Source organism: Triturus cristatus, chromosome 7 (assembly GCF_964204655.1).
Source record: "Triturus cristatus chromosome 7, aTriCri1.1, whole genome shotgun sequence".
NCBI classification, from domain to species: domain Eukaryota; kingdom Metazoa; phylum Chordata; class Amphibia; order Caudata; family Salamandridae; genus Triturus; species Triturus cristatus.
The window spans coordinates 1,109,929,142-1,109,955,525 of NC_140590.1; the positions used below are offsets into that span (position 1 = coordinate 1,109,929,142).

Consider the following 26,384-nt stretch of genomic DNA (forward strand, 5'->3'; position numbering starts at 1 on the left):
CAAGAGGGGTGCAGAAAGAGGCAAGAGAAGTTCAAAAAGAAGCAACAGAGATGCAGAAAGAGGCAAGAGGGGCGTAGAAAGAGGCAAGAAAAGTGCAGAAAGAAGCAACAGAGGAGCAGAAGGAGGCAAAAGGGGTGAAGAAAGCGTGAAGAGGGGTGGGGAAAGAGGCAAGAGGGTGCAGAAATAAGCAGGAGAGCTGCATAAGGAAACAAAAGACATGCAGAAAGAAGGTACAGAAGTGCAGAAAAAGGCAAGAGGGGTGTGGAAGAGGGACAAGTGTTGCAGAAAGAAGCAAAAGGGGTACAGAAAGAAGCACAAGAGGTGCAGAAAGAAACAAAAGAATTGCAGAAAGAAGCAACAGATACAAAAAAAGAGGAAAGAGGAGTGCAGAAGGAGAGAGGAGGGGTGCATAAAGAGGCACAAGGGGTGTAGAAAAAAGCAAGAGAGGTGCAGAAAGAAGTAAGAGAAGTGCATAAAGAAGCAAAAGAGATACAAAAAGGGGTAAGTGGGGAGGAAAAAGAAGCAAATGGCATACAGAAAGAAGCAAGAGAGTTGCAGAAAGAAAGAAATGAAGTGCAGAAAGAAGGAACAGAGGTGCAGAAGGAGACAAGAGGGGAGCAGAAAGAGGGAAGAGGGGTGTTAAAAGAGGCACAAGGTTTGCAGAAAGAAAGGATAGAGGTACAGAAAGAAGCAAGAGAACTGCAGAAAGAAGCAACAGAGGTGCAGAAAGAAGGTATGAGAGGTGGAGAAAGAGTCAAGAGAAGTGCAGAAAGAAGCAACAGATATGCCAAAAGGGGCTACAGGGATTAGAAACTGGCGAGAGGGGTGCAGAAAGAAGCAAGAGAGGTCTAGAAAGAAACAAAAGAAGAGCAGAAAGAAGTAACAGAGGTGCAGAAGGAGACAAGAGAACTGCAGAAAGAGGCAAGAGAGTTGCAGAAACGGGCAAGAGAGGTGCAGAAAAGGGGAACAGGTGTAGAGAAAGAAGCAAGAGAGGTGCATAAAGAAGCAACAGAGATACAAAAAGGGGGAAGTGGGGAGTAGAAAGAGGCAAATGGGATACAGAAAGAAGCAAGAGAGTTGCAGAAAGAAATAAAAGAAGTGCATAAAGAAGGAACAGAGGTGCAGAAGGAGACAAGAGGGGAGCAGAAAGAGGGAAGAGGGGTGCAAAAAGAGGCACAAGGTTTGCAGAAAGAAAGGACAGAGGTGCAGAAAGAAGCAAGAGAACTGCAGAAAGAATCAACAGAGGTGCAGAAAGAAGGTATGAGAGGTGGAGAAAGAGTTAAGAAAAGTGCAGAAAGAAGCAACAGATATGCCAAAAGGGGCTACAGGGATGAGAAACTGGCGAGAGGGGTGCAGAAAGAAACAAGAGAGGTGCAGAAAGAAACAAAAGAAGAGCAGAAAGAAGTAACAGAGGTGCAGAAGGAGACAAGAGAACTGCAGAAAGAGGCAAGAGAGTTGCAGAAACGGGCAAGAGAGGTGCAGAAAAGGGGAACAGGTGTAGAGAAAGAAGCAAGAGAGGTGCGGAAAGAATCAAGAGCAGTGCAGAAAGAACCAACAGAGGTGCAGAAATAGACAAGAGGGGTGCAGAAAGAGGCAAGAGAAGTTCCGAAAGAAGCAACAGAGGTGCAGGAAGAGGCAAGAGGGGCATAGAAAGAAGCAAGAGAAGTGCAGAAAGAAGCAACAGAGGAGCAGAAAGAGGCAACAGGGGTGAAGAAAGAGGGAAGAGGGGTGGGGAAAGAGACAAGAGGGTGCAGAAATAAGCAGGAGAGCTGCATAAGGGAAAAAAAACTCATGCAGAAAAAAGGTACAGAGGTGCAGAAAAAGGCAAGAAGGGTGTGGAAGAGCGACGAGGGTTGCAGAAAGAAGCAAAAGGGGTTCAGAAAGAAGCACAAGAGGTGCAGAAAAAAACAAAAGAAGTGCAGAAAGAAGCAACAGATGTGCAAAAAGTGGCAAGAGGAGTGTAGAAAGAGGGAGGAGGGGTGCTGAAAGAGGCACAAGGGATGTGGAAAGAAGCAAGAGAGGTGCAGAAAGAAGAAAGAGAAGCGCATAGTGATGCAACAGAAATTCAAAAAGGGGGAAGTGGGGAGGAAAAAGAGGCAAGTGGGATACAGAAAGAAGCAAGAGAGTTGCAGAAATAAATAAAAGAAGTGCAGAAAGAAGGAACAGAGGTGCAGAAGGAGACAAGAGGGGAGCAGAAAGTGGGAAGAGGGGTGCAGAAAGAGGCACAAGGTTTGCAGAAAGAAAGGACAGAGGTGCAGAAAGAAGCAAGAGCACTGCAGAAAGAAGCAACATAGGTGCAGAAATAAGGTATGAGAGGTGGAGAAAGAGGCAAGAAAAGTGCAGAAAGAAGCAACAGATATGCCAAAAGGGGCTACAGGGATGAGGAAGTGGCAAGAGGGGTGCAGAAAGAAGCAAAACAGGTGCAGAAAGAAACACAAATAGACCAGAAAGAAGGAACAGAGGTGCGGAAGGAGACAAGAAAACTCCAGAAAGAGTCAAGAGAGTTGCAGAAACAGGCAAAAGAGCAGCAGAAATGGGAACGGTTAGAGAAATAGGCAAGAGAGGTGCAGAAAGAGGGAAGAAGGGTGCAGAAAGAGGCAAGAGGGGTGCAGAAAGAAGCAACAGAATTACAGAAAGAAGCAAGAGAGATACACAAATGGGGAAGTGGGGAGGAGAAAGAGGCAAGTGGAATAGAGAAAGAAGCAAAAGAGGTGCAGAAAGAAACAAAAATAGAGCAGAAAGAAGTAACAGAGGTGCAGAAGGAGACAAGAGAACTGCAGAAAGCGGCAAGAGAGTTGCAGAAACAGATAAGAGAGGTGCAGAAAAAGGGAACAGTTATAGAGAAAGAAGCAAGAGAGGTGCAGAAAGAGAGAAGAAGGGTACAGAAAGAGGCAAGAGGGGTACATAAATAGGCAAGATAAGTACAAAAAGAAACAACAGAGGTGCAGAATGAGGCAAGGGAGGTAAAAAAAGAGATAAAAGGTGTACAGAAAGAGGCAGGAGGGGTGCAGAAAGAAGTAAGAGCAGTGCAGAAAGAACAAACAGAGGTGCAGAAATAGACAAGAGGGGTGCAGAAAGATGCAAGAGAAGTTCAAAAAGAAGCAACAGAGGTGCAGAAAGAGGCAAGAGGCGCGTAGAAAGAGGCAAGAGAAGTGCAGAAAGAAGCAACAGAGGAGTAGAAGGAGGCAACAGGGGTGAAGAAAGAGTGAAGAGGGGTGGGGAAAGAGGCAAGAGGGTCCAGAAATAAGCAGGAGAGCTGCATAAGGAAACAAAAGACATGCAGAAAGAAGGTACAGAGGTGCAGAAAAAGGCAAGAGGGGTGTGGAAGAGGGACAAGTGTTGCAGAAAGAAGCAAAAGGGGTACAGAAAGAAGCACAAGAGGTGCAGAAAGAAACAAAAGAAGTGCAGAAAGAGGCAACAGATATACAAAAAGAGGCAAGAGGAGTGCAGAAGGAGGGAGGAGGGGTGCATAAAGAGGCACAAGGGGTGTAGAAATAAGCAAGAGAGGTGCAGAAAGAAGTAAGAGAAGCGGATATAGAAGCAACAGACATACAAAAAGGGGGAAGTGGGGAGGAGAAATGCGATACAGAATGGATACAGAAAGAAGCAAGAGAGTTGCAGAAAGAAATAAAAGAAGTGCAGAAAGAAGGAACAGAGGTGCAGAAGGAGACAAGAGGGGAGCAGAAAGAGGGGTGCAAAAAGAGGCACAAGGTTTGCAGATAGAAAGGACAGAGGTGCAGAAAGAAGCAAGAGAACTGCAGAAAGAAGCAACAGAGGTGCAGAAAGAAGGTATGGGAGGTGGGGAAAGAGGCAAGAAAAGTGCAGAAAGAAGCAACAGATATGCCAAAAGGGGCTACAGGGATGAGAAAGTGGCGAGAGGGGTACAGGAAGAAGCAAGAGAGGTGCAGAAAGAAACAAAAGAAGAGCAGAAAGAAGTAACAGAGGTGCAGAAGGAGACAAGAGAACTGCAGAAAGATGTAAGAGAGTTGCAGAAACGGGCAAGAGAGGTGCAGACAAGGGGTACCGGTGTAGAGAAAGAAGCAAGAGAGGTGCAGAAAAAGGGAAGAAGGGTGCAGAAAGAGGCAAGAGGGGTGCTGAAAGAATCAAGAGCAGTGCAGAAATAGACAAGAGGGGTGCAGAAAGAGGCAAGAGGAGTTCAGAAAGAAGCAACAGAGGTGCAGAAAGAGGCAAGAGGGGCGTAGAAAGAAGCAAGAGAAGTGCGGAAAGAAGCAACAGAGGAGCAGAAGGAGGCAACAGGGGTGAAGAAAGAGGGAAGAGGGGTTGGGAAAGAGGCAAGAGGGTGCAGAAATAAGCCCGAGAGCTGTATAAGGAAACCAAAGATGTGCAGAAATAAGGTACAGAGGTGCACAAAATTGCAAGATGGGTTTGGCAGAGGGACAAAGGTTGCAGAAAGAAGCAAAAGGGGTAGAGAAAGAAGCACAAGAGGTGCATAAAGAAACAAAAGAGGTGCAGAAAGAAGCAATAGATATACAAAAAGAGGCAAGAGGAGTGCAGAAGGATGGAGGAGGGTGTAGGAGAGTAGAATCTACTTCACATGTTTACCCACACTTTTTGCTGGTGTTTTACTGTTTTTCGACTTTAGCTTCATCCTTTCTAAAATGATTCCATGTACTTTAGGTACATTACAGATTGGATTTGAGGTGCCCTTTTAAGCCCCTAGTATATGGTATAATATATACCCAGGGCATAGGTACTCCAGAGGCCTACCAGGGGCTGGAGCATGTATTATGCCACCCCTGGAAAGCCACCCAAATTGACACCACAGGTCTGCTACTGCAGCCTGGGTATGGTTGTGCTTGCATCCCTTACTGAGATATAGATTCACTATATCTCACCATATACCCACATATAAACCTGTTATTCCCTCCTACGGCAGGCCGTATCAATCCTGAGGGCCGAGTGCTTGGTTCCTATGTGAGAGGGTGCCCCTGCATGAGCAGAGCCCCTCTGCAGCGTTTGGAGACCCTTCTCTGATGCTGTTGGTAGTGCAGCCTGACCATATACTCTTAAGTGCATTATAACCAAACGATAAATGCTAACTTTGGACTGGCTGCACTGAAACATTTCGTGTTTGGTGTCAAACACTTTGGAATCATACCCCCACACCAGTAACCCTTCTAGAGGGAGAGACATGACAGCACTGGCATACCCGGTAGAAACTTGATAGAGCCCTGGCATCACAAAATGGACGCTGCAGCCACAGACACGGGTCTGGCCTCCTGCTGCTGACCGAAACTCCGGCAGGAGAGGCCTGCACATTTGGTTTCCTGTCACAGGGAGGTGTAACAACCTCCCAGACAGGCTTATATGTATTGGGACTGGGTGGGAGCACTCTCTGAGTGCTTTGAAGTCCTGCACTGGGGGCACATTTGGTGTCCCTGTGCATAGTCCAGCTCAAACCGGTTCAGGGGCTTCCAGCCCCAACTCTGGCACGAAACTGGACAAAGAAAATGGGTGTAGCCAATCCTCTTTGCAAACCCTCCCATAGGTGGGTCCCCAGAGTATGTTAAACCCCCTACCTTAGTTTAAATATTGGACCACTGTCCTTGGGACTTTAGATTACCCTGGACGAAACTCAGACGCTGTATCCTGGACCTTCAACGCTCTGCTCAAGGCCAGAGGACTAAAGAAATCTCCCTTGGGGTCAAGGAGTGACTCCCCTGCTTGGCAGGCACCAAGAAGGTAATTTACAGACATCTCAGAGGCCAACCCGAGTTCCCCAGCAAAGCTGAGACCCACAGCCCTTGTGTGTAGTGTGGAACTGGAACTCCTGGTCACCGTGCATTTCTGCAACTGCATTGATTTCTCGATGTCTGTTGAAGTCGTGCTTGGGCTGACTTGTAGCCCCCACCTCAAGCACCAAATCCACCGAAGATTGTTTGCCTGGTCATTCTGAGTGACCCGTGGGCCACCATTTTGTGTTTCATCTTGAGGTCCCTTCGCAATCACTAGTCCATTGACTGGTGGGTCCCTGAGGGAGTAACTTTGCATTTCCTTGGGCTTTCCTGGTTGCTCCAGATGTGCCCTGACTCCCATCCAAGTGGTGAGTCCCTCAGACCTTGCTGGTCTGCACCGAAGCATCTTTCTTGTTTCTGCATGGGTTGCTGTTGCCAAGGCTTGTTGCGTCCAATCTGGGCACCGACACTGCAGCATTCGACATCCTTTGTGGGACAGCTAGAATCCAGCTCCTGGTTGTCTTTCTACACCTCCTGGACCTTGTGACTGAAGAGTCAAGCTTCACCACCTTCACCTGAAATCACCCGACATCGGTGGGCATCTGCTCATCGCCTTACTGGTCATTGGCAAGTGACCCAGACTCTGTCCCCTCTGCTTTCAGGTTCTTCTCATCTTTGATCCAGGCTTGGATCTCTTCGGACACTTCGCATCTTCACAGCAGCAGCACTTCTTCGCCAGCTCCCATTGAAATCAACGACGCGACCCGACACCAAAAGACACCTATGCACCCGGCTTCCCTGGGTTAGGTAACACGAGTACTCCGGTGCTCCCATGGGTGCTAGCCCTAGAACTTCCTAAGTCCAAAAGGGTTTGGTCCTGACTCATTTCGAAGTGTCCCTAATCTTTAAAAATCTAACCGCGACTTACCCCATAGAAGCTAAAAGGAGCTTGCGGCTGTGTTCACAGACTACACACGGCCCCCGTGGGTCCCCTGTGTCACTATCTTGGGTGGTTCCTTGGGGTCCCAGATCTAGGCCTTGTGTCTAGTCTAGTTAAGTCGTGGTTCTTATACCACTATTTTAGTATATGGTTTGGCTCGCCCCTAGGGCCTGACATGTATATGTGCTATTTTACTGTGATTATTGAAGTGTAACTTATCTGTTTTGACCTCTAGTCTCATAAAGAGACTAGGAGGATATGTTTAGTAATAAATACATATATTTTATATATATAACTGGTGTGGATATCTTTCATTTAGTGACTCAGGAAATTATAGACTAGTAAAACAAGCTGCTTTACATTCCTTCAAGATTTAGCCTGAAGGCTGCTCTCCATAGCTACCACTAGGATAGCTTTCAATAAAGGTTGTCTTGAACCTATAACCAATAAGGGTTTTTTTGGACTGACACAAGTGCCCACTAGAACTAGTGGACAGCATATATCAGGCCAACTTCTCACAGAGGGGTGCCGAAAGAGTCACGAGGGTTGCAGAAAGAAGGGACAGAGATGCAGAAAGAGGCAAGAAAAGTGCTGAAAGAAACCACAAAGATGCAGAAAGGGGAAGGAGGGGTTGAGAAAGAGTCAAAAGGGGTGCAAAAAGAAGCACAAGAGGTGCAGAAAGAAACAAAAGAAGTGCAGAAAGAAGCAAGAGAGGTGCTGAAAGAAGCAAGATAATTGCATAAAGAAGCAACAGAGATGCAGAATGGGGGAAGTGGGGAGGAGAAAGAGGCAAGTGGGATACAAAAAGAAGCAAGAGAGTTGCAGAGAGAAACAAAAGATGAACAGAAAGAAGGAACAGGGTTGCAGAAAGAGGCAAGAAGGGTGCAGAAATAAGCAAGAGTAGTGCAAAACGAAGCAACAGAGGTGCATAAAGAGGCAAGAGGGGTGAACAAGAGGGGAGAGGGGTAAAGAAAGAGGCACAAGGGGTACAGAAAGAAGCAAGAGATGTGCAGAAAGAAACAAAAGAAGTGCAGAAAGAAGGGACAGAGGTGCAGAAAGAGGCAACATAGGTGAAGAAAAAGGGAAGAGGGGTGGAGAAAGAAGCAAGGGGGTGCAGAAAGAAGCAAGAGAGCTGCAGAAAGAAACAAAAGACGTGCAGAAAGAAGGAACAGAGATGCAGGAAGAGGCAAGTGTGGTACAGAAAGAGGCAAAAATGGTGCAAAAAGAAGCGAGAGGTGCATAAAGAAACGAAAGAAGTGCAGAAAGAAGGAACACAGTTGCAGAAAAAGGCAAGAGTGGTGCAGAAAGAAACAAAAGAAGTGAAGAAAGAAGCAACAGAGATGCACAAAGAGGCAAGAGGAGTGCAGAAAGAGGGCAGAGTGGTGCAGAAAGAGGCACAAGGGGTGCAGAAAGAGCCAAGAGAAGTGGAGAAAAGAAAGAGAAGTGAATAAAGAAGCAACGGAGATGCAGAAAGGGAGAAGAAGGGTAGAGATAGAGGCAAGAGGGATACAGAAGGAAACAAGATAGTTGCAGAAAGAAACAAAAGACGTGATTATAGAAGAAACAGAGGTGCAGAAAAAGGCAAGAGGGCTGCAGAAAGAGGGAAGAGGGGTGTGAAAGAGGCATGAGTGATGCAAAAAGAAGCAAGAGGGGTACAGAAATAAGCAAGAGAGGTGGAGAAAGAAACAAAAGAAGGTCAGAAAGAAGTGACAGAGGTGCAGAAAGAGGCAAGAGGAGTGCAAAAAGAAGGAAAATGGGTACAGAAAGAGGAGCAATGGGGTGCAGAAAGAAGCAAGAGAGATACAGAAACAAAAGAAGTACAGAGAGAAGCAATGGAGGTGTGGAAAGAGACAAGAGGGGAGCAGAAAGAGGGATGAGGGTTGAGAAAGAGGCAAGAAAGTGCAGAAAGAAGCAACAGATATGCAGAAAGGGGGAACAGGGGTTGATAAAGTGGTGAGAGAGGAGTGGAGAAGAGGCAAGGGGGTGCAGAAAGCAACAACAGAGCTTCAGAAAAAACAAAAGAAGTACAGAAAGAAGGAACCGAGGTGCAGAAAGATGCAAGAGGGGTGCAGAAAGAGGGAAAAGGGGTTTAGAAAGATGCAAAAGGATTGCAGAAAGAAGTGTGAGGTGCAGAAAGAAACAAAAGAAGTTCCGAAAGACGGAACACAGGTGCAGAAAGAGGTGAGAGGGGTGCGGGAAGAGTGTTGTAAAAGAGGCACAAGGGGTGCAGTAAGAAGCAAGAGAGGTGCAGAAGGAAGCAAAAGAAGAGCAGAAAGAAGGAACAGAGGTGCAGAAGGAGACAAGAGAAGTGCAGAAAGAAGAAACAGAGGTGTAGGAAGAGGCAAGAGGGGTGCAGAAAGTGGCAAGAGGGGTGCATAAAGAAGCAAGAGAGCTACAGAAAGAAACAAAAGAAGTGCAGAAAGAAGGAACAGATGTGCAGAAAGAGGCAAGAGGGGTACAGAAAGAAACAAAAGAAGTGTAGAAAGAAACAACAGAGGTGCACAAAGAGGTAAAAGGAGTGCAGAAAGAGGGAAGAGGGGTACAGAAAGAGGCATGAGGGATACAGAAAGAACCAAGAGATGTGCTGTAAGAACCAAGATAAGTGAGTAAAGCAGCAACAGAGATGCAGAAATGGGGAAGTGGGGTGGAGAAAGAGGCAAGAGGGATACAGAAAGAAACAAGAGAGGTGCTTAAAGAAACAAAAGAAGTGCAGAAAGAGGCAAGTGGGGTGTGGAAACAGAGAAGAGGGGTGTGAAAGAGGCACAAGGGGTACAGAAAGAAGAAAAAAGGGGTGCAGAAATAAGCAAGAGGTGCAGAAAGAAACAAAAAAGTACATAATGAAGGAACAGAGGTGCAGAAAGAGGCAAGAGGACAGCAAAAAGAGGGAAGAGGGATGCAGAAAGATACATGAGGGGTGCAGAAAGAAGCAACAGAGGTGCAGAAAGAGAAAAGAGGGGAGCAGAGAGAGGGAAGAGGGGTGCAGAAAGAGGCACTAAGGTTGCAGAAAGAAGGGACTGGTGCAGAAAGGAGCAAGAGATGTACAGAATGAAGCAACAGAGGTGCAGAAGGAGCGATGAAGGGGTGGAGAAATAGGCAAGAGAAGTGCAGAAAGGAGCAACAGAGATGTAAAAAATGGTAACATGGTTGGAGAAAGTCACAAATGGTGTGCAGAAAGGAGCAAGAGAGGTGCTAAAAGAAACAAAAGAAAACCAGAAAGAAGGAACAGAGGTGAAGAAAGAGGCAAGACGGGTGCAGAAAGCGGTGCAGAAAGAAGCATGAGTGGTGCAGAAAGAAGCAAGAGAGGTGCAGAAAGAGGCAAGAGTAGTGCAGAAAGAAGCAACAGAGGTGCAGAAAGAGGCAAGAGGGGTTTAAAAAGAGGAAAGAGGGGTGCACAAAGAGGCACAAGCAGTGGAGAAAGAAGCAAAAGATGTGAAAAAAGAAACAAAGTGCTGAAAGAAGGAACAGAGTTGCAGAAAGAGGAAATGGGGTGAAGAAAGAGGAGTGGAGAAAGAGGCAAGGGGGTGCAGAAAGCAACAACAGAGCTTCAGAAAGAAACAAAAGAAGTACAGAAAGAAAGAACCGAGGTGCAGAAAGAGGCAAGAGGGGTGCAGAAAGAGGGAAGAGGGGTTTAGAAAGATGCAAAAGGATTGCAGAAAGAAGTGTGAGGTGCAGAACGAAACAAAAGAAGTGCAGAAAGACAGAACACAAGTGCAGAAAGAGGTGAGAGGGGTGCGGGAAGAGGGTTGTAAAAAAGGCACAAGGGGTGCAGAAAGAAACAAGAGAGGCGCAGAAAGACACAACAGAGGTACAGAATGAAGGAATAAGGGTGGAGAAAGAGACAAGAGAGGTACAGAAAGAAGCAACAGAAGTGTAGAAATAGGGAAGAGGGGTAGAGAAAAAGGCAAGAGGGATGCAGAAAGAAGCAAGAGAGGTGATGAAAGTAACAAAAGCAGTGCAGAAAGAAGGAACAGAGGTGCATAAATAGGCAAGATGAGTGCAGAAAGAGAAGAGGGGTACAGAAAGAGGCACAAGGGGTGCAGAAAGAAGCAACAGAGGTACAGAAAGATGCAAGATAAGTGCAGAAAGAGGCAACAGAGGTGCAGAAATAGGCAAAAGAGGTGCAGAAAGTAGACGAGATGTGCAGAAAGAGGAAAGAGAAGTGCAGAAAAAGCAAGAAAGGTGCAGGAAGAAGCAACAGGAATGTAGAAAGAGGCAAGTGAGGCGCAGAAAGAAGCAAGAGGGGCTTGTACACCATTAGTACCAATTTAACACCCACATTTAGCAATAAGTGACAGGCGACCATTCTTGGGTTACAAAGGGCCTTCTACCACGCTGTAACACTTGTCACTACATTTTCGGGAATGTTTGAACCTTTTGAACAAGAAACAAGGATTTTATTCTTCAAATGTGCAGATTGAGCAGCAGACGATGGATTATGTAGCTAATGCGGAAAATGTATAATTGTGTGAAAGTCCCTGCAGCCAAACAGTCACATAATTCCAGTGGTCCTGCTCATACCTCTGACTAGGTCCAAAAGTGCTCCTCAGTGATTCCTTCTTTTTTTGTCTCATTGAGTTTATAGGTTAGCTTCTATGGAAACGACTAAGACTAAACCTTAGGTTTCCACTCCACAACACAGACTACCATACCGCATAATTACTCTCCATAATACATAATCCCAATCTACATAATTTCTATACTCTAAATACCACATACTTTCTATCCACATAATTTCACTGCACAACATATCAAATAATTCCACTACACACAACGTAGATCCACTCCACTCTGAAAAAGATTAGTAAAAAAAATGATACAATTACAATGCCAATAGCTCTAACTCTCGCAAATATGAAACCTATTACATTGCAAATGCTTCTTTAGCTAGTAGTCGCGTTTGCAGAGTGGTGGAGAAAGTGTGCTGGGCCTCCAACCAGTGCTCAGGAATTCCACTGCATAGGACTTACAGGAGGCACCAGGAGGACTTCTTGACCCCCAAAGTCCCTCAGGAGTAAAGTGGACTTCATCTCCCAAACCGTAGTGTGCCAGGAGGAGCGTTTGCAGAGTGTTGGAGAAAGTGGGGCGTGGCCTCCGAAGACCTCTTAGCAATCCCACTGTGTGGGACTTACTAGAGGTAACAGGAGGGGTAGTCAGCCCCCAAGGACATCTTTGGGGGCCAACTACCCCTCTTATTAGCTCCAGCAAGTCCCACAAAACAGGATTGCTAAGCTCTCATAGGAGACCACGCCCCCTTTGCCCACCACTCTGCAAACGCAGCTCCTGTCATGCTCTTGGTTGGGGATGAAGTCCCCTTCACTTGTGGGGGTCCTTATTGGTCAACTAGCCTACCTGTTACCTCCATTGAGCCCCACACAGTGGGATTGATGAGAGGTGGACACAGGCCACGCCCCTATTCTTCACCACTCTGCAAATGTGCCTCCTGGTGCGCTCTTGGTCGGGAGATGAAGTCCCCTTGTCTCCTTTAGTCCTGAGGTCCTCACTGTAGGAAGGTGTAATCTGACTATATTGTTGCCCCCACTTTTTGCCTGGTGGGTTGCTGGTTTATGACTTAGTTGGACTGGGATCCTGCTATCCAGTCTATCTGCTTTCTCTCTAAAATGGTTTGCATGTACATTAGGTACATATCTAATTGGATTCTGGAGTGCCTTTTAAGCCCCTAGTATATGGTGTACTATGTACCTAGGGCATAGGTACCTCAGAGGCCTACCAGGGGCTGAAGCATGTATTATGCCGACCCTAGGAAGCACTTTAAAATGGCACCGCAGGTCTGCTACTGCAGCCTGAGTAAGGGTGTGCTTGCACCCCTTACTGAGGTATAGGCTACCTATATCACTAGCATTGCACACACATATAAAACCTATAAGTCACTCCTATGGCAGGCCTTAACATTCCTGAAGGCAGAGTGCTTAGTTTTTATGTGAGAGGGTGCCCCTGCATGAGCAGAGCCCCTCTGCAGCATTTGGAGTATCTCCTCTGATGCTGTTTGTGGAGCAACCTGACCATATACTCTTAAGTGCACTATAACCTCGTGGTAAATGCTAACTTTGGGATGGCTGCATGGAAACATGTTGTGTTTGGTGTCAAACGCTTCGGAATACTAACCCCCCCCCCCCAGTTATGGTGGTGGGGGTAGCATTCCACCCTCTAGAGGGAGAGACATGTTCACACTGGTCTAACCCGGTAGGACATTCCTGAGCACTGGCATCACAAAATGGATGACTCTGCCACAGACACGGGCCTGGCCTCCTGCTGCTAACCGAAACTCCAGCAGGGTGGGCCAGGACAATAGGTTTCCTGTCCTAGGGAGGACCTCCCCAGACAGGGAGATGTGTATTGGGGCTGGGCGGGAGCACTCTCTGGTGCTTTGATGTCCTGCACTGTGGGCACACTTGGTGTCCTTGTGCATAGTCCAGTTCAAACCGGTTGCAGGAGCTACCTGCCCCTGCTCTGGCATGAAACTGGACAAAGGAAATGGGTGTAACCATCCCTCTTTCCAAACCCTCCCATAGGTGGGTCCCTAGAGTATGTCCAACCCCCCAAACTTAGTATAAGTATGGGAACCCAGTCCTTGCGACTTTAGATCACCCTGGATGAAACTGCAATATATATCCTGGACCTTTGATGTTCTACTTTGCTTAGAAGACTGAAGAAATCTCCCTTGTGGTCAAGGAGTGACTCCCCTGCTTGACAGATACCAAAGAAGCAACTGACTGGTCGGCATTGCTGAAGATCCCGCCGGACGCCAAAGTCTTTGCATCACCAGAGGTGGATTTCCAGACATCCCCGAGGTTACACGGAGTCCACAGCAAAGCTGAGGCCAGTGGCTATCGTGGGTGACATGGAACCGTGACCCCTGGACACCGTGAACTTTTGCAGCAACACTATCTTCCTGGTCTTCCTCGAAGTTGTGCTTTGGGCTCCGAGTAGCCCCAGCCTTGAGCACCTCCTGCACCGAAGATTGCTGGCCTCCACTCCACGAGTGACCCGTGGGCCAGTTTCAAGTGCAACCGCTCGAGGCTCCTTCACGATCGCTAGCCCGTTGGCTAGTATGTCCCCATGAAGGCAACTCCTCTTCTACTTGAACTTTCCTGGTTGCTCCAGAAGAGCCCTGACTTACCCTTGCTGGGTGAGTTCCTCAGACCTTGCTGGTCTGCCTTGCAGTCCTTTCTCTGCTTTCCAGTGACTTGCCGTTGCCAAGGCTTGTTGGGTCCAATCTGGTCGCCGACACCGCAGCACTCGACAGCTCAAATCCAGCTCCTTGTTGTCATCAGTGCCTCCTCGACCTCGTGGCTGAAGAGTCAAGACAAAACCCGTGGACCCTGTTACAGCTCCATATACCGGCAGCACAGCCAATACTTTAAATGAGTTCAATCAATTAAATCAGGTTATCTTCAATCTTTATGTACTCTATCAATTTAATCCATTGCTTTTTTCTGCCATTTTCTGTCCGTTTACTTCAATTCATTTTACTCATTTTGATTCAAATAAATCACCCACACACAGGAGGCAAAGTAGTTTCCAAATGTCACGTATTTAATTGAATTTGCCCAATGCATTTCGGGACGAATCCCTTCGTCAGGGGCATCTAAAATACACAAATTAAATGAATGTCAACATAATCATTGCAAATACTGTGTTGCTCTACACATATTAAAAATAATAATTTTATCATAATTAATACTCAATGCATAAACCCATGCACTAAAACCACTGCAGTTGAGCATGACACCAGGCCCACTGTAACGATACTGACTCAAAATCTCCCCACTCTAGGACTTCACATATCTTGTAGATAACCCACCTCCGTGCAACTAATGTTTTTACCCTTATTGAAAAAAAACATGCTATAGAATGCTTTGCATGATGATGCTTTCCTGCGCTTACCGTGACATATGTCATAACTTCTTCAAGAATAAGAAAGCTGCGGAGCCACGCTTGATGCCTGTTGCTGATTCATACGCTCATTCTTTTCATTTCATTAGCATTTCCAAAGTGCTCGCGCGCTCGTCTTTCTCTCTGTAGTGAAAAAACCTTACGCTGCTCGACCGGTTCTTATGCTAATCGCTGCGCGCCAATTGTTATCAGGTGCTCACAACTACGAATCTCTGACCAACTAGCTTCCGGTCAAATTAAAAGAATGTCAAACATGCTTTTTTACTTATTTTAGTCAGTGAAAACTACGTTGCCCAGAATCCCATATAACACATCTTAATCCTCACCAACTCCCCCGTAACTGATGCCGTTTGTCCCCTAACTACAACAGTGATTTATGCACCGGCACATAACCTTGATCAACAAACATTAAGTAATAACTGTTTATAGCAAGTTAAAAATCGCAATGACATATTAACATTTCTCCACCAATACATCAATCGTGACACAGACGACTCCTGTGTGTGTGTACCCCATTTCAGTTCTTTCTTTGAAAACAGTAAATCTTTCATTTTTCCATGATCATCAAAGTCTGTTCGTGGGTGCAAACTCGCTGGTATGACGGAAATCAATGTAGTGCAGACATGAGTAGCGGGATGCACACCATTGTCCTCTGAAAATACTCATAGGCTTGACTTGTATTACTGTGTAGGCGTGCATGCCAGAGAAGCGCTCCATCCAAATTGCGCTTGCAAAATGAACAAAACCCGTGGACCCTGTTACAGCTCCATATACCGGCAGCACAGCCAATACTTTAAATGAGTCCAATCAATTAAATCAGGTTATCTTCAATCTTTATGTACTCTATCAATTTAATCCATTGCTTTTTTCTGCCATTTTCTGTCCGTTTACTTCAATTCATTTTACTCATTTTGAGTTAAATAAATCACCCACACACAGGAGGCAAAGTAGTTTCCAAATGTCACGTATTTAATTGAATTTGCCCAATGCATTTCGGAACGAATCCCTTCGTCAGGGGCATCTAAAATACACAAATTAAATGAATGTCAACATTGCATTTCCAAAGTGCTCGCGCGCTCGTCTTTCTCTCTGTAGTGAAAAAACCTTACGCTGCTCGACCGGTTCTCATGCTAATCGCTGCGCGCCAATTGTTATCAGGTGCTCACAACTACGAATCTCTGACCAAACTCGCAGGTTCATTTTGCAAGCGCAATTTGGACGGAGCGCTTCTCTGGCATGCACGCCTACACAGTAATACAAGTCAAGCCTATGAGTATTTTCAGAGGACAATGGTGTGCATCCCGCTACTCATGTCTGCACTTCATTGATTTCCGTCATACCAGCGAGTTTGCACCCATGAACAGACTTTGATGATCATGGAAAAACGAAAGATTTACTGTTTTCAAGGAAAGAACTGAAATGGGGTACACACACACAGGAGTCGTCTGTGTCACGATTGATGTATTGGTGGAGAAATGTTAATATGTCATTGCGATTTTTAACTTGCTATAAACAGTTATTACTTAATGTTTGTTGATCAAGGTTATGTGCCGGTGCATAAATCACTGTTGTAGTTAGGGGACAAACGGCATCAGTTACGGGGGAGTTGGTGAGGATTAAGATGTGTTATATGGGATTCTGGGCAACGTAGTTTTCACTGACTAAAATAAGTAAAAAAGCATGTTTGACATTCTTTTAATTTGACCGGAAGCTAGTTGGTCAGAGATTCGTAGTTGTGAGCACCTGATAACAATTGGCGCGCAGCGATTAGCATAAGAACCGGTCGAGCAGCGTAAGGTTTTTTCACTACAGAGAGAAAGACGAGCGCGCGAGCACTTTGGAAATGAAAATGAAAATAAGGAGCGTATGAATCAGCAACAGGCATCAAGCGTGGCTCCGCAGCTTTCTTATTCTTGAAGAAGTTATGACATATGTCACGGTAAGCGCAGGAAAGCATCATCATGCAAAGCATTCTATAGCATGTTTTTTTTCAATAAGGGTAAAAACATTAGTTGCACGGAGGTGGGTTATCTACAAGATATGTGAAGTCCTAGAGTGGGGAGATTTTGAGTCAGTATCGTTACAGTGGGCCTGGTGTCATGCTCTACAGCAGTGGTTTTAGTGCATGGGTTTATGCAATGAGTATTAATTACGATAAAATTATTATTTTTATTATGTGTAGAGCAACACAGTATTTGCAATGATTATGTTGACATTCATTTAATTTGTGTATTTTAGATGCCCCTGACGAAGGGATTTGTCCCGAAATGCATTGGGCAAATTCAATTAAATACGTGACATTTGGAAACTACTTTGCCTACTGTGTGTGGGTGATTTATTTGAATCAAAATGAGTAAAATGAAATGAAGTAAACGGAGAGAAAATGGCAGAAAAAAGCAATGGATTAAATTGATAGAGTACATAAAGATTGAAGATAACCTGATTTAATTGATTGGACTCATTTAAAGTATTGGCTGTGCTGCCGGTATATGGAGCTGTAACAGGGTCCACGGGTTTTGTTCATTTTGCAAGCGCAATTTGGACGGAGCGCTTCTCTGGCATGCACGCCTACACAGTAATACAAGTCAAGCCTATGAGTATTTTCAGAGGACAATGGTGTGCATCCCGCTACTCATGTCTGCACTACTGAAGAGTCAAGACACCCATCAACTCACCTGAAGCACCCGACATCTGAGGGCATTGGTCCATCCTGCCCTCGGTCACTGGCTAGTGACACAGACTCTGTCCCCTCTGCTTTCAGGTTCCTTCCATCCTAGATCCAGGCTTGGGACTCTTCGGATAATTCTCCTCTTCACGACAGCAGCAGTTCTTTGCCATCTTCCATTGCAATCGACGACGCGACCCAACACCAAAAGACACCTATGCACCCGGCTTCCCTGGGTGAAGTAACTTGAGTACTCCGGTGCTCACGTGGGTGCTAGCCCTAGAACTTCTTAAGTCCAAAAGGGTTTGGTGCTGACTGGATTGTAAGTGTCCCTAATCTTTAAAATTCCAACCGCGACATTGCCCATAGAAGCTAACGGGAACCCGCGGTTGTGTTTACACACTGCATACAGTCCCCTTGGGTCCCCTGTGTCACTACCTTGGGTGTTTCCTTGGGGTCCCAGCGATTCTACGGGCTCTACGCCTTGTGTCTATTTCAGTTGTGGTTCCTATACCCCTTTTTTGGTATATGGTTTAGTAATGCCCCTAGGGCTCAAACGTGTATTTGTGCTATTACTTTTGATTGCTAACTTGTAAATTAAGTACTTCGAACTCCAGTCTCATAATGAGACTAGAGGGGTGTGTTTTATCTTAAATATATTTATTTTAAATATATATTCCTGGTGTGGTTGTCCTTTTATTTGATCATTCAAGAGATTATAGACTGGTAAAACAAGATGCTTTACATTCCTTCAAGACTTAGCCTGAAGGCTGCTCTCCATAGCTACCACTAGGATAGCTTTCATTAAAGGTTGTCTTTAACCAATGCACCATAAGGGGTTGTTTGGACTGATACAAGATGCCCACCAGAACTAGTGGACAGCATATATCAGGCCACCTTCTCACACTTAGGACACAACAGGACCTCATTGCCCCACCAGCAGTGCACAAAGAGGCGTATTTGGAGAGTGGTGTAAAAAGGGGCGTTCTTCGGACCACCTCACAGCAGTCCCACTGTGTGGGAATTACTGGAGGTATCTGGGGGTCTAGATAGCCCCTAAGGACCGTTAAGGATCTAGGGGGCTTCATCCCCCAACTTAGAATGCGCCAGGAGGTGCATTTGCAGACTTGTGCAGGGAGGGGGCAGGGCCTCTGGCGAGATGCCGTGTTTTTTTTTTATTTGATATTTTTAGAAGGGGGCTTTGTGGCCCCTCTTCATTTAGTATTTTTCAGGCCCTGGCGACCCCAACCCCTAGGGCCTGAGCCAATTTAAAAACTTTTTTTTTTTTAAATGGGAAAGGGACGAACAGCCCCCCTCTTTAGACCAATGTTGGCCCCGGGGACCTCATTCCTGGGGCATTGACTCTTTTAAAAAAAAAAAATGTATTTATGTTTTGGGAGGGGGCCACGTGGCCCCCCTACTCTGGGCCACTTCTATCCCCAGGGGCCCGATCCCCCATGGCCTAGCCTTGTTCTTTAAAAAAAAAAAAAAATTAAGTATGGGAGGGGGAACGCGTGGCCCCCTTCCCTTGGCCACTTCTGGCCCCAGGGACCCTATCCCCCTGGACCTGACCTTATTTGTAATTTTTTTTAATGAAGACGGGGATGGGGGCCTTGTGGCCCCCTCCTGTGCCTCTTCTGGCCCCAGGGACCCCATCCCCCAGGAAATAGTCAGCTTTGTTTTTTGGGGGGCGCATGGCCCCCTTCCTGGGGCAATTATGGCCCAGTCCAGGGGCCTGGCCTTAGGCTAGGGACCGCAGGAGAGCCCTAATGCCCCCGTGGTCCCAGCCAGCTCCCCACCTCCTGCGGGAGCTGGCATTGCTTTTGGACGAGGGGAGCTGCTAAGATGCAGCTCCCCTTGTCCAAAAGCAATCTGCTTCACTTTGCTTCAATTTCTCAGGAACTACTAAACGGATTTACACCATTTAACAAGAGCATTCTTCCTGAACCAAGACCTACCTTTTTGTCAAAACTTGGTGTAATTCCTTTCAGCAGTTTGGGCTGTAGCTTTGTCTAAAGTTTCCTATGGAAATTAACATGGAGATAATGCGTTTTGGGACCCCCTTTTTTCTCTGCCCCCGCTTGACGAATCACCCCGATACTTTCAAGACAGGAGCTGACCAGAGCGCCCCCTTGGGTTCAAAACTTTCGTGAAGATTCGTTAAACGGTGCAAAAGATATTGGTAAATCTTCCAGTACCCTGAGGCAGAATTGGGCGGGTCTGAGCAGGGCTCTGGTAGCCCATAACATACAGCAAAAAGTGTCATGCAAGGAAAGGACATGCTCAGATGCTCACGCATGATCAGTATGATATTTATTTCCCAAAATGTACCCCCAACGAGTTTTGGCTCAGCCGGCCCTCTGTTACGATAACAGGAGTGTAAAAAAAGCTGTAGTAATTACATAAATATAAACATAAATGATGGGTTTTGAAACACCGGTCTGTGCAATTGAGCGAATCCATGGGCACCATCTTAGACAAAGTAAACATACATGAAATATCATGAAAAAGCATGAAGATGCAAAGCACCAGATAACTGAAATCACATATATACATATAAAGGCTTCAGCAAATAAAAAATGAATTCCTTATTCATGGAATGCTAAACATAGAACACTTGAAGATAAAATAAAGTATCAAACATAAATGTCTTGCATGTGCTGGCACATATCTAGGCACTCCAATACATCGTAACAGTCTGATTGTCCCTCATATTACTATGGGTACTGCCTCATTGAAGGTGGCTCTGGCAAGAATTGACATGTGCAATGCCCCGCTTGCATCGTGTCTAGATCACGTGATCTTGATCAACATTGGTTAATCTAAAATATAGTCTCTGCTGTATCCATTAAACCCACTGATTGTACAATTTACTGAAACAGATTGAGTTTACATGGATCAAGTGCTAAAAAGTGACTGATCAAGGGATGTAGATTGTCGGTTAAGTCTAGGCAATGCGGTGACTGCTAAATTCCATAGCCACCTGCCAAAATGTATAATGTGTCTGTTCCCTGACCAATGAGAATGCCTGAATCCTACGACCTGCGTATAAAACTAAAGCCCCTGTGGGCTGCGTACTGACTGGTGCAGGGTGAACATCCTACTAGCAGCCTGCAATAGGTTTCTAAAAAAAGACCAATGCTGCACAGAAGAATTATTTACACAAATTTCAGCTAGTGCATAAATTATGGACAGACAAAAATTCAGACACAGGTTATCAAAGAGGAAGAGGTAAAGCCTCCAGAGACAAAAGAAGTAGTGGAAAGTAAGAACAAGTACAGAAAGCAGGAAACAAAGCTCACATGGGAATGAGAACAAGGGGCAGTCTTGTGGCACCATGAATCTAGTAAATGTATCTGATCCTATTTTAACTGATATTGAGACAAAGCTATTATCAACTATTAGTAAGGCACCATGAATGTGGAAAACGTATCTAATCATATTTTAACTGACACTGAGACTGGGTTATTATCTTTTGGCCTCTCCTTATGCCCCTCCGCCAATTTTAATTATGCTCAAAACAGAGCGGACTTGTTCTTTTTCACCAGGAAGTTGAATTTCATAAAATGGTTTGACTCTAAACCCAAGAAGGTGGGGGGTAGTACCAAACCACAACAGACAAGTGTATTTAGGATTGAGGATGTAGGGACATTACACACACTCTCCACCCTAAGCATCACTGATACACACCAGGAGGACCATTTGCTCATTGAGAGTGTGGGATGAAATTCAGCCTCCATGCTACCGATGACTTCACGCCCAAATCCACCTTCTTGCCTGTGGTTTCCTATGAATCCACTCATGAATTTGAGAAGTTGACATCAGGAACCTCAGTGATGCAACTTGAAATGTCACCAGTGATGTCATCAGTGATGTCACTGACCATGTCATGAGTGATGTAATATGTGAGGTCATTAGCAGTGCACTGCGGGGCATAAGTTATAGTTAGATCAGGTAAATATAAATGCTGAATTTCAATGGTTTTGTATGAGTGAAATCTGTGCCTAACTATTTCGTCCCTGTATCCTTTGTTTTTTTCAGTGAATTTCTAAGGTTTTTAAATTCTATTTTCTAACTATTACGTCCTTTTAGTTTGTATTTATCAGTACATTTCTATGTTTTTCAAATGTTATTTCCTAACTAGAACATCCCTGGAACCTTCGGTTGTTTAAGTGAATTTGTAATGATTTTTAATTTTATTTCCTAACTGTGACACGTATCCTTTGACAGTGAGTGTGTGAGTGTCTCAGTAGGTCTGTGACTCAGTGTGTGAGTGTCTGAGTGGGTCTGTCAGTGGATGTGTTAGTGTCTGAATGGCTGGCTTAGTGGGTGCATGAGTTTTCTGAGTGGGTGATGAGTGTCTAAGTGGGCTTGTGAGTGGGTGTCAGAGTGTCAGAGTGGGAATTTGTGTGAGTCAGTCAGTCTGTGAGTGAGTGCATGAGTGTCTGAGTGGGTTTGTGAGTTCATGAGTTTCTGAGTGGGATTGTGAATGGGTGTGTGAGTTTCTGAGTGGGTGCACAAGTGTCTTAGGGAGACTGTGAGTAGGTACATGAGTCTCTGATTGGGTTTATGAGTAAGTGTATGAGTCTGCCAAGCATCTGTGAGTGTGTGCATGTGTATCTGATCAGCTCTGTGAGTGGGTGTGAAATGCTCTAAGTGGGTCTGTAAGTAGATGCATGAGTTTCTGAACTGGTCTGTGAGTGGGTACGTGGGTCTCTGAGTAGGACTGTGAGTGAGTGTACGAGTGTCTCAGTGGGTCTGTGAGTGGGTACCTGATTCTCTAAGTGGGTATGTGAGTGTCTAAGCGCTCTCTCTTTTGCCTTCTTCTGCTCTGCTTTGCCTTTTTTGCTTGTTTTTCTGCCCACTATTTTATATTTCCTGGTCATTTCTCTGCCTGTGTTGTACCTTTCCTACTCCTTTTACTGCCTTCTAAGTTGCCCTCCTCTGCTCTATTTTGCCTTTCCTGCTCATTTTTCTGTCCCCGTGTTTTGCCTTTTCTGATCAATTTTCTGACCTCTATTTTATCTTTTTCTGCTCATTTTTCTATCCTCTGTTATGCCTTTCCTGCTCTTTTTTCTGCCTTCTTTTTTGCCCTTTCTGCTTTGTTTCTGACATTCCTTTTCCTTGTCTGCTTCTTTATCTTTTCTCCTTTGCACAGGGGAGGAGGGCCATGACACCCTACCCAGGCTGGTTTTAGCCCTGGGGTACCCCATCCTGCAGGTCCCAGCCTTAGGGATTGGGGACACGTGGCCCTCCTTCCCTGGCTGATTCGACCTTGGGGACCTATCCCCCAGGCTTAGCCTTCATATAATAGGTGAGGGGGTTGCATGGCTCTCCTCCCAAGGCCAATTTTGGCCCCAGAGACTCCCATCTCTAGGGCCCCAGTCTAATTTGAATGGGGAGTGGGGCTGTTTGGTCCTCCTCCCCAGGCCAATTCAGCCCCGGGGATCCCCTACTCCAGGACCTGGCCTTCATTTAATAGGGGAGGGGCCAGCATGGGCCCCCATCCCAGACAGATTTTTGCCCCGGAGACCCCATCCCCCGGGGCATGGCTTTAATAAAATTATAATCAATACGAGAGGAGCAGTATCAACCCTGGGCTGATTTTAGACCCAGGGACCACATCCCCCAGGGCCCAGTCATAACTCCTGGGTGCGCTAGAGCTAACCCAGGGCACCCAGTGGGCAGCATGGGGACCACAGGGGGATTCTCAAGGCCACTTGGCAGCCAATCAGATCTCAGCAAGACATCGGGAGGGTTCACAGAGCCTTTGTGCGCCTCGATATACAAATTAGTTTTTTCTTTAATATCTCCCAAACTACTGAATGCATTTACAACAAATAGCAAAACACACTCTTTCTGGACTAAACACTAGCTTTGTGCCAAATTTGGTGTAATTCTTTCCAGTAGTTTGAGCTGCAGTTGTATTCAAAATCCCTACAGGAATGAACATGGGAAATGCACTTTTTATGACTCCCCTTTTTCTCTGCCCCTGCTTGACGAATCTCCATGAAACTTTCCATGCACAATAAGAATATCCAGGACACTTTTCTGGGAACATGAAGATTTGCTAAATGGTGTCAGAGATATAAGCAAGTTAAAAAACGCATTTCCTATGGAAACATGGTCCTAAATATAACTACCTATATATATAATCACTGAAAAAAACAAAGGTTACAGGGTCGTTATAGGTAGGCTTAGATTTCACTCATACAAAACCAGTGAAATTTGGCAGCTATAGTTTCCTGAGCTAACTATAACTTATATACCAACAATGCACTGCTTATGACCTCACATATTACATCAATGATGTCATGGTGAGTGACATCACTGATGATATCACTGATGCCATCTCAAAGAACATCATTGATGACATCACTGATAACATCATCCAGTGACTGTGAATGTTTTGAAAAGTGTATGAATGTTAACTATGTAAACAAAGTTATATTGGTAAATCACTGGGTGTATGAGTGCCTGTATAAATGATTCAGTGGGTGCATGACTGACTGTACAAGTGAGTAATTAAGTATCTCAGTGAATGTATGGGTGAGTGCCTGGTTGTGTGAATGTCTGTATGAGTCTGTCAGTTTTGTGTCCAAGTTGCTGTATGGGTTGGTCAGTGGGTATGTCAGTGACTGTATTGGTGATTGATTGATTGTCTGAGAATCTGCATGGGTAAATAAGTGTCTGCGTGGGTGTGGCTGCCTATATGGATGTGTGAGTGGGTGAGTAAGTACCCGTATGGGTTAGTTAGTTCATCTTTAAGGGGCTGTATGGGTGACTGATTGTGTGTATGGCTGTGTTGGCAAGTGAATGGATGTGTCAATGGTATATGGGTCAGTACCTGCATATGTGAAAGGCAGTATAGATGAGTGTTAGAAATGGGGGTCTCTTGTTGGCAATGGCTGGCCACTGTCCAAGTAGGGACCCTTCTTCCTAAGTCAGAGTAAGCAGCCTACATCCTTTGATAACCCCTGCTCAACCCTGTGGTAACGTATCACGAGCACCTAGGCTTATCTCAGAGGCAGGGTGTGAAGCATTTATGACCATACACAGTAATACAATGAGTAACACTACAATTGGACACCACTCAAGTAGTTATAAAAAATAGGTATATTTATATAGACTTAATCACAAGACCAATAACAGTAAAAATCCACAGTACTGGAAAAATAGGGTTACTTTATAAATGCTGCAAAAAAATTCAAGGTGCACAAAATGATGTTCAGTTCAATGCAGTGGTCTCTGCGACCCTTTTACTCACAAAGTATCTGGACTCTGTAGCAAAGCAACAAAAATGTTGCTAAGGAGTTGCAGCGATAAATTTCCTCACGCTAACCAGTGATGCGTTGAATCCTTACCGCAAGGGAGGATGATGCGCTGGGTTGCGGGCTGGACAAAGCGACAAACTTCTTCAAACTAAGCCGGTGATGCGATAAAATCCTTGCCGCTAGGGGAGGATGATGCACCGAGCCTGTTGCGTGTGCGATCTTGCTGCGATGAAAGAAAATGGCGCTCCGCGAGGGAGCGACGATCCTGATGCGATGCGGGGAAAATGGCGAACGCTCAGCGTCCGCGCTGCGATGAGCTTGATGTGATGATTTGGGGTTACCGAGCGCTTTGGGGCACGCTAACAAGCAATGCGACAATCCTTGGGTTGGCGAGCGTTTTCAGACCCGCTGACAGACTCTGCGATGATCTTCGGGATAGCGGGTGTTTTCAGGCCCGCAGACAGGTGATGCGACGATCTTCGGGATAGCGGGCGTTTTCAGGCCCGCTGACGGGTGATGCGATAATCTTCAGGATAGCGGGTGTTTTCAGGCCAGCTGATGGGTGATGCGATAATCTTCGGGGTTAGCGAGCGCTCGGCGGTAGCAGAGCGACGATTTTTCTCACGCTCACCAGCTGCAGCGGCCCGCTAACGGGGGTTAGCGACGATTTTCAGCACTCTTTTCTCAGCAGTAGAACCAGAGGCCCTGGAACTCACAGGAGCCTCACCTGCAGATAGGAATCCTCGCTGGGAGGACACAGGAGGCTGGTGGTGGAGTCTGGTGTGCCTGAGTCTCCTGCAGGAGGCTAGCTCTCTTCTAGCCATTGGGTGATTGCTAAAGCCACAAAATAAAAGTTCCATCAAAGTCCTTTTCCTCTTCTTCCAAGTCCAGTAGTAACCACTGCAGGCCAGTCCAAGAAACAGCACACCAGCACAAGGACAGTCCTTCTCCTGCAGATTCCTGTAGTCACACAGACAAAGGTTCTTCTTTTTGTCCAGGAGCAATACCAATTGTAGGGGTTTGGGCACAAAAATGTATACCCCCAAAGTCTTTGTTCTTAGGAGTCACAAGTCCCTGAACCCAGCCAGAACCAGTTCTGCCCAGCCCTGGAGTACTTTGTTTACCAGGCTGCTTCCTTCCTTTCAGAAAGAGGGGGTCTGCCTTCAGACTCACAATGGGAGGTGGAGCCAGCAATCACCTTGCCAGGCACAGCCCTATTCAAGTGCAGGAGCTACCCCTCCCCTCACTCCAAGGCAGATCTCTCTATTCAACCTAGGTCTGACTCAGCCTGCCCTGTCCCTCCAAAACCAGACAGCCAATACACATAATAGCAGAGCAAACTGGAAGGCTTAGGCAAGAAAGTACCTATACTCTAAAAGTGGTAGTTTCAAACACAGAATCTAAAAATAACCTTCACTAAAAGATGTATTTTAATATTCTGAGCTCAGGCATACTAAATTCGTTTTTCTACCATGTTCTGTGGGTCAGTTAGGACTATCGAATGTAATAGCCCAGACCTCCCATTCTGGCCTATGGAGAACAGGTAGCCTTACAGTAGTGAAAAACTAAATTGGGTGTAATTCACTACTAGGACATGCTACACACATCAGGGCATGTCCTACCTTACACATACAATGCACCCTATCACAAGGGTGGCTTACAGGATGCCAAGGGAAGGTTCAGGGGCTGGGAAGTGGGTGCACTTCACAGCCAAGATGGCAGTTCTGGACTGCACTCAGACACTGCAGTGGTGTGTTCTGTACCAGGGAATGTTCCACTGTGAAGTCCATACCCTGTAGGGAAATGGACCACCTTAACAACTTGGGATTCTCACCCCTCATCTGCATCAACCATCTAAGGGGCCTGTGGTCTGTCTGAACCCTGAAGTGAGTCCC

General features: G+C 45.8%; 1 protein-coding gene across 1 annotated transcript in view; it reads right to left on the reverse strand.

Annotated features, from left to right (window-relative positions):
• Positions 1-14,653, reverse strand: part of LOC146811168 (uncharacterized) — a 55,112-nt gene extending 40,459 nt beyond the window's left edge. Inside the window, exons 1-2 of the mRNA XM_085614495.1 lie at positions 14,542-14,653; positions 13,775-13,947 (exon numbers count right to left, since the gene is read on the reverse strand). Of these exons, the coding sequence (XP_085470621.1) occupies positions 13,775-13,947; positions 14,542-14,556 (188 nt within the window). The 5' untranslated portion in view covers positions 14,557-14,653. The remainder of the gene's footprint in view (positions 1-13,774; positions 13,948-14,541) is intronic.
• Between the last annotated feature and the right edge of the window lie 11,731 nt (positions 14,654-26,384).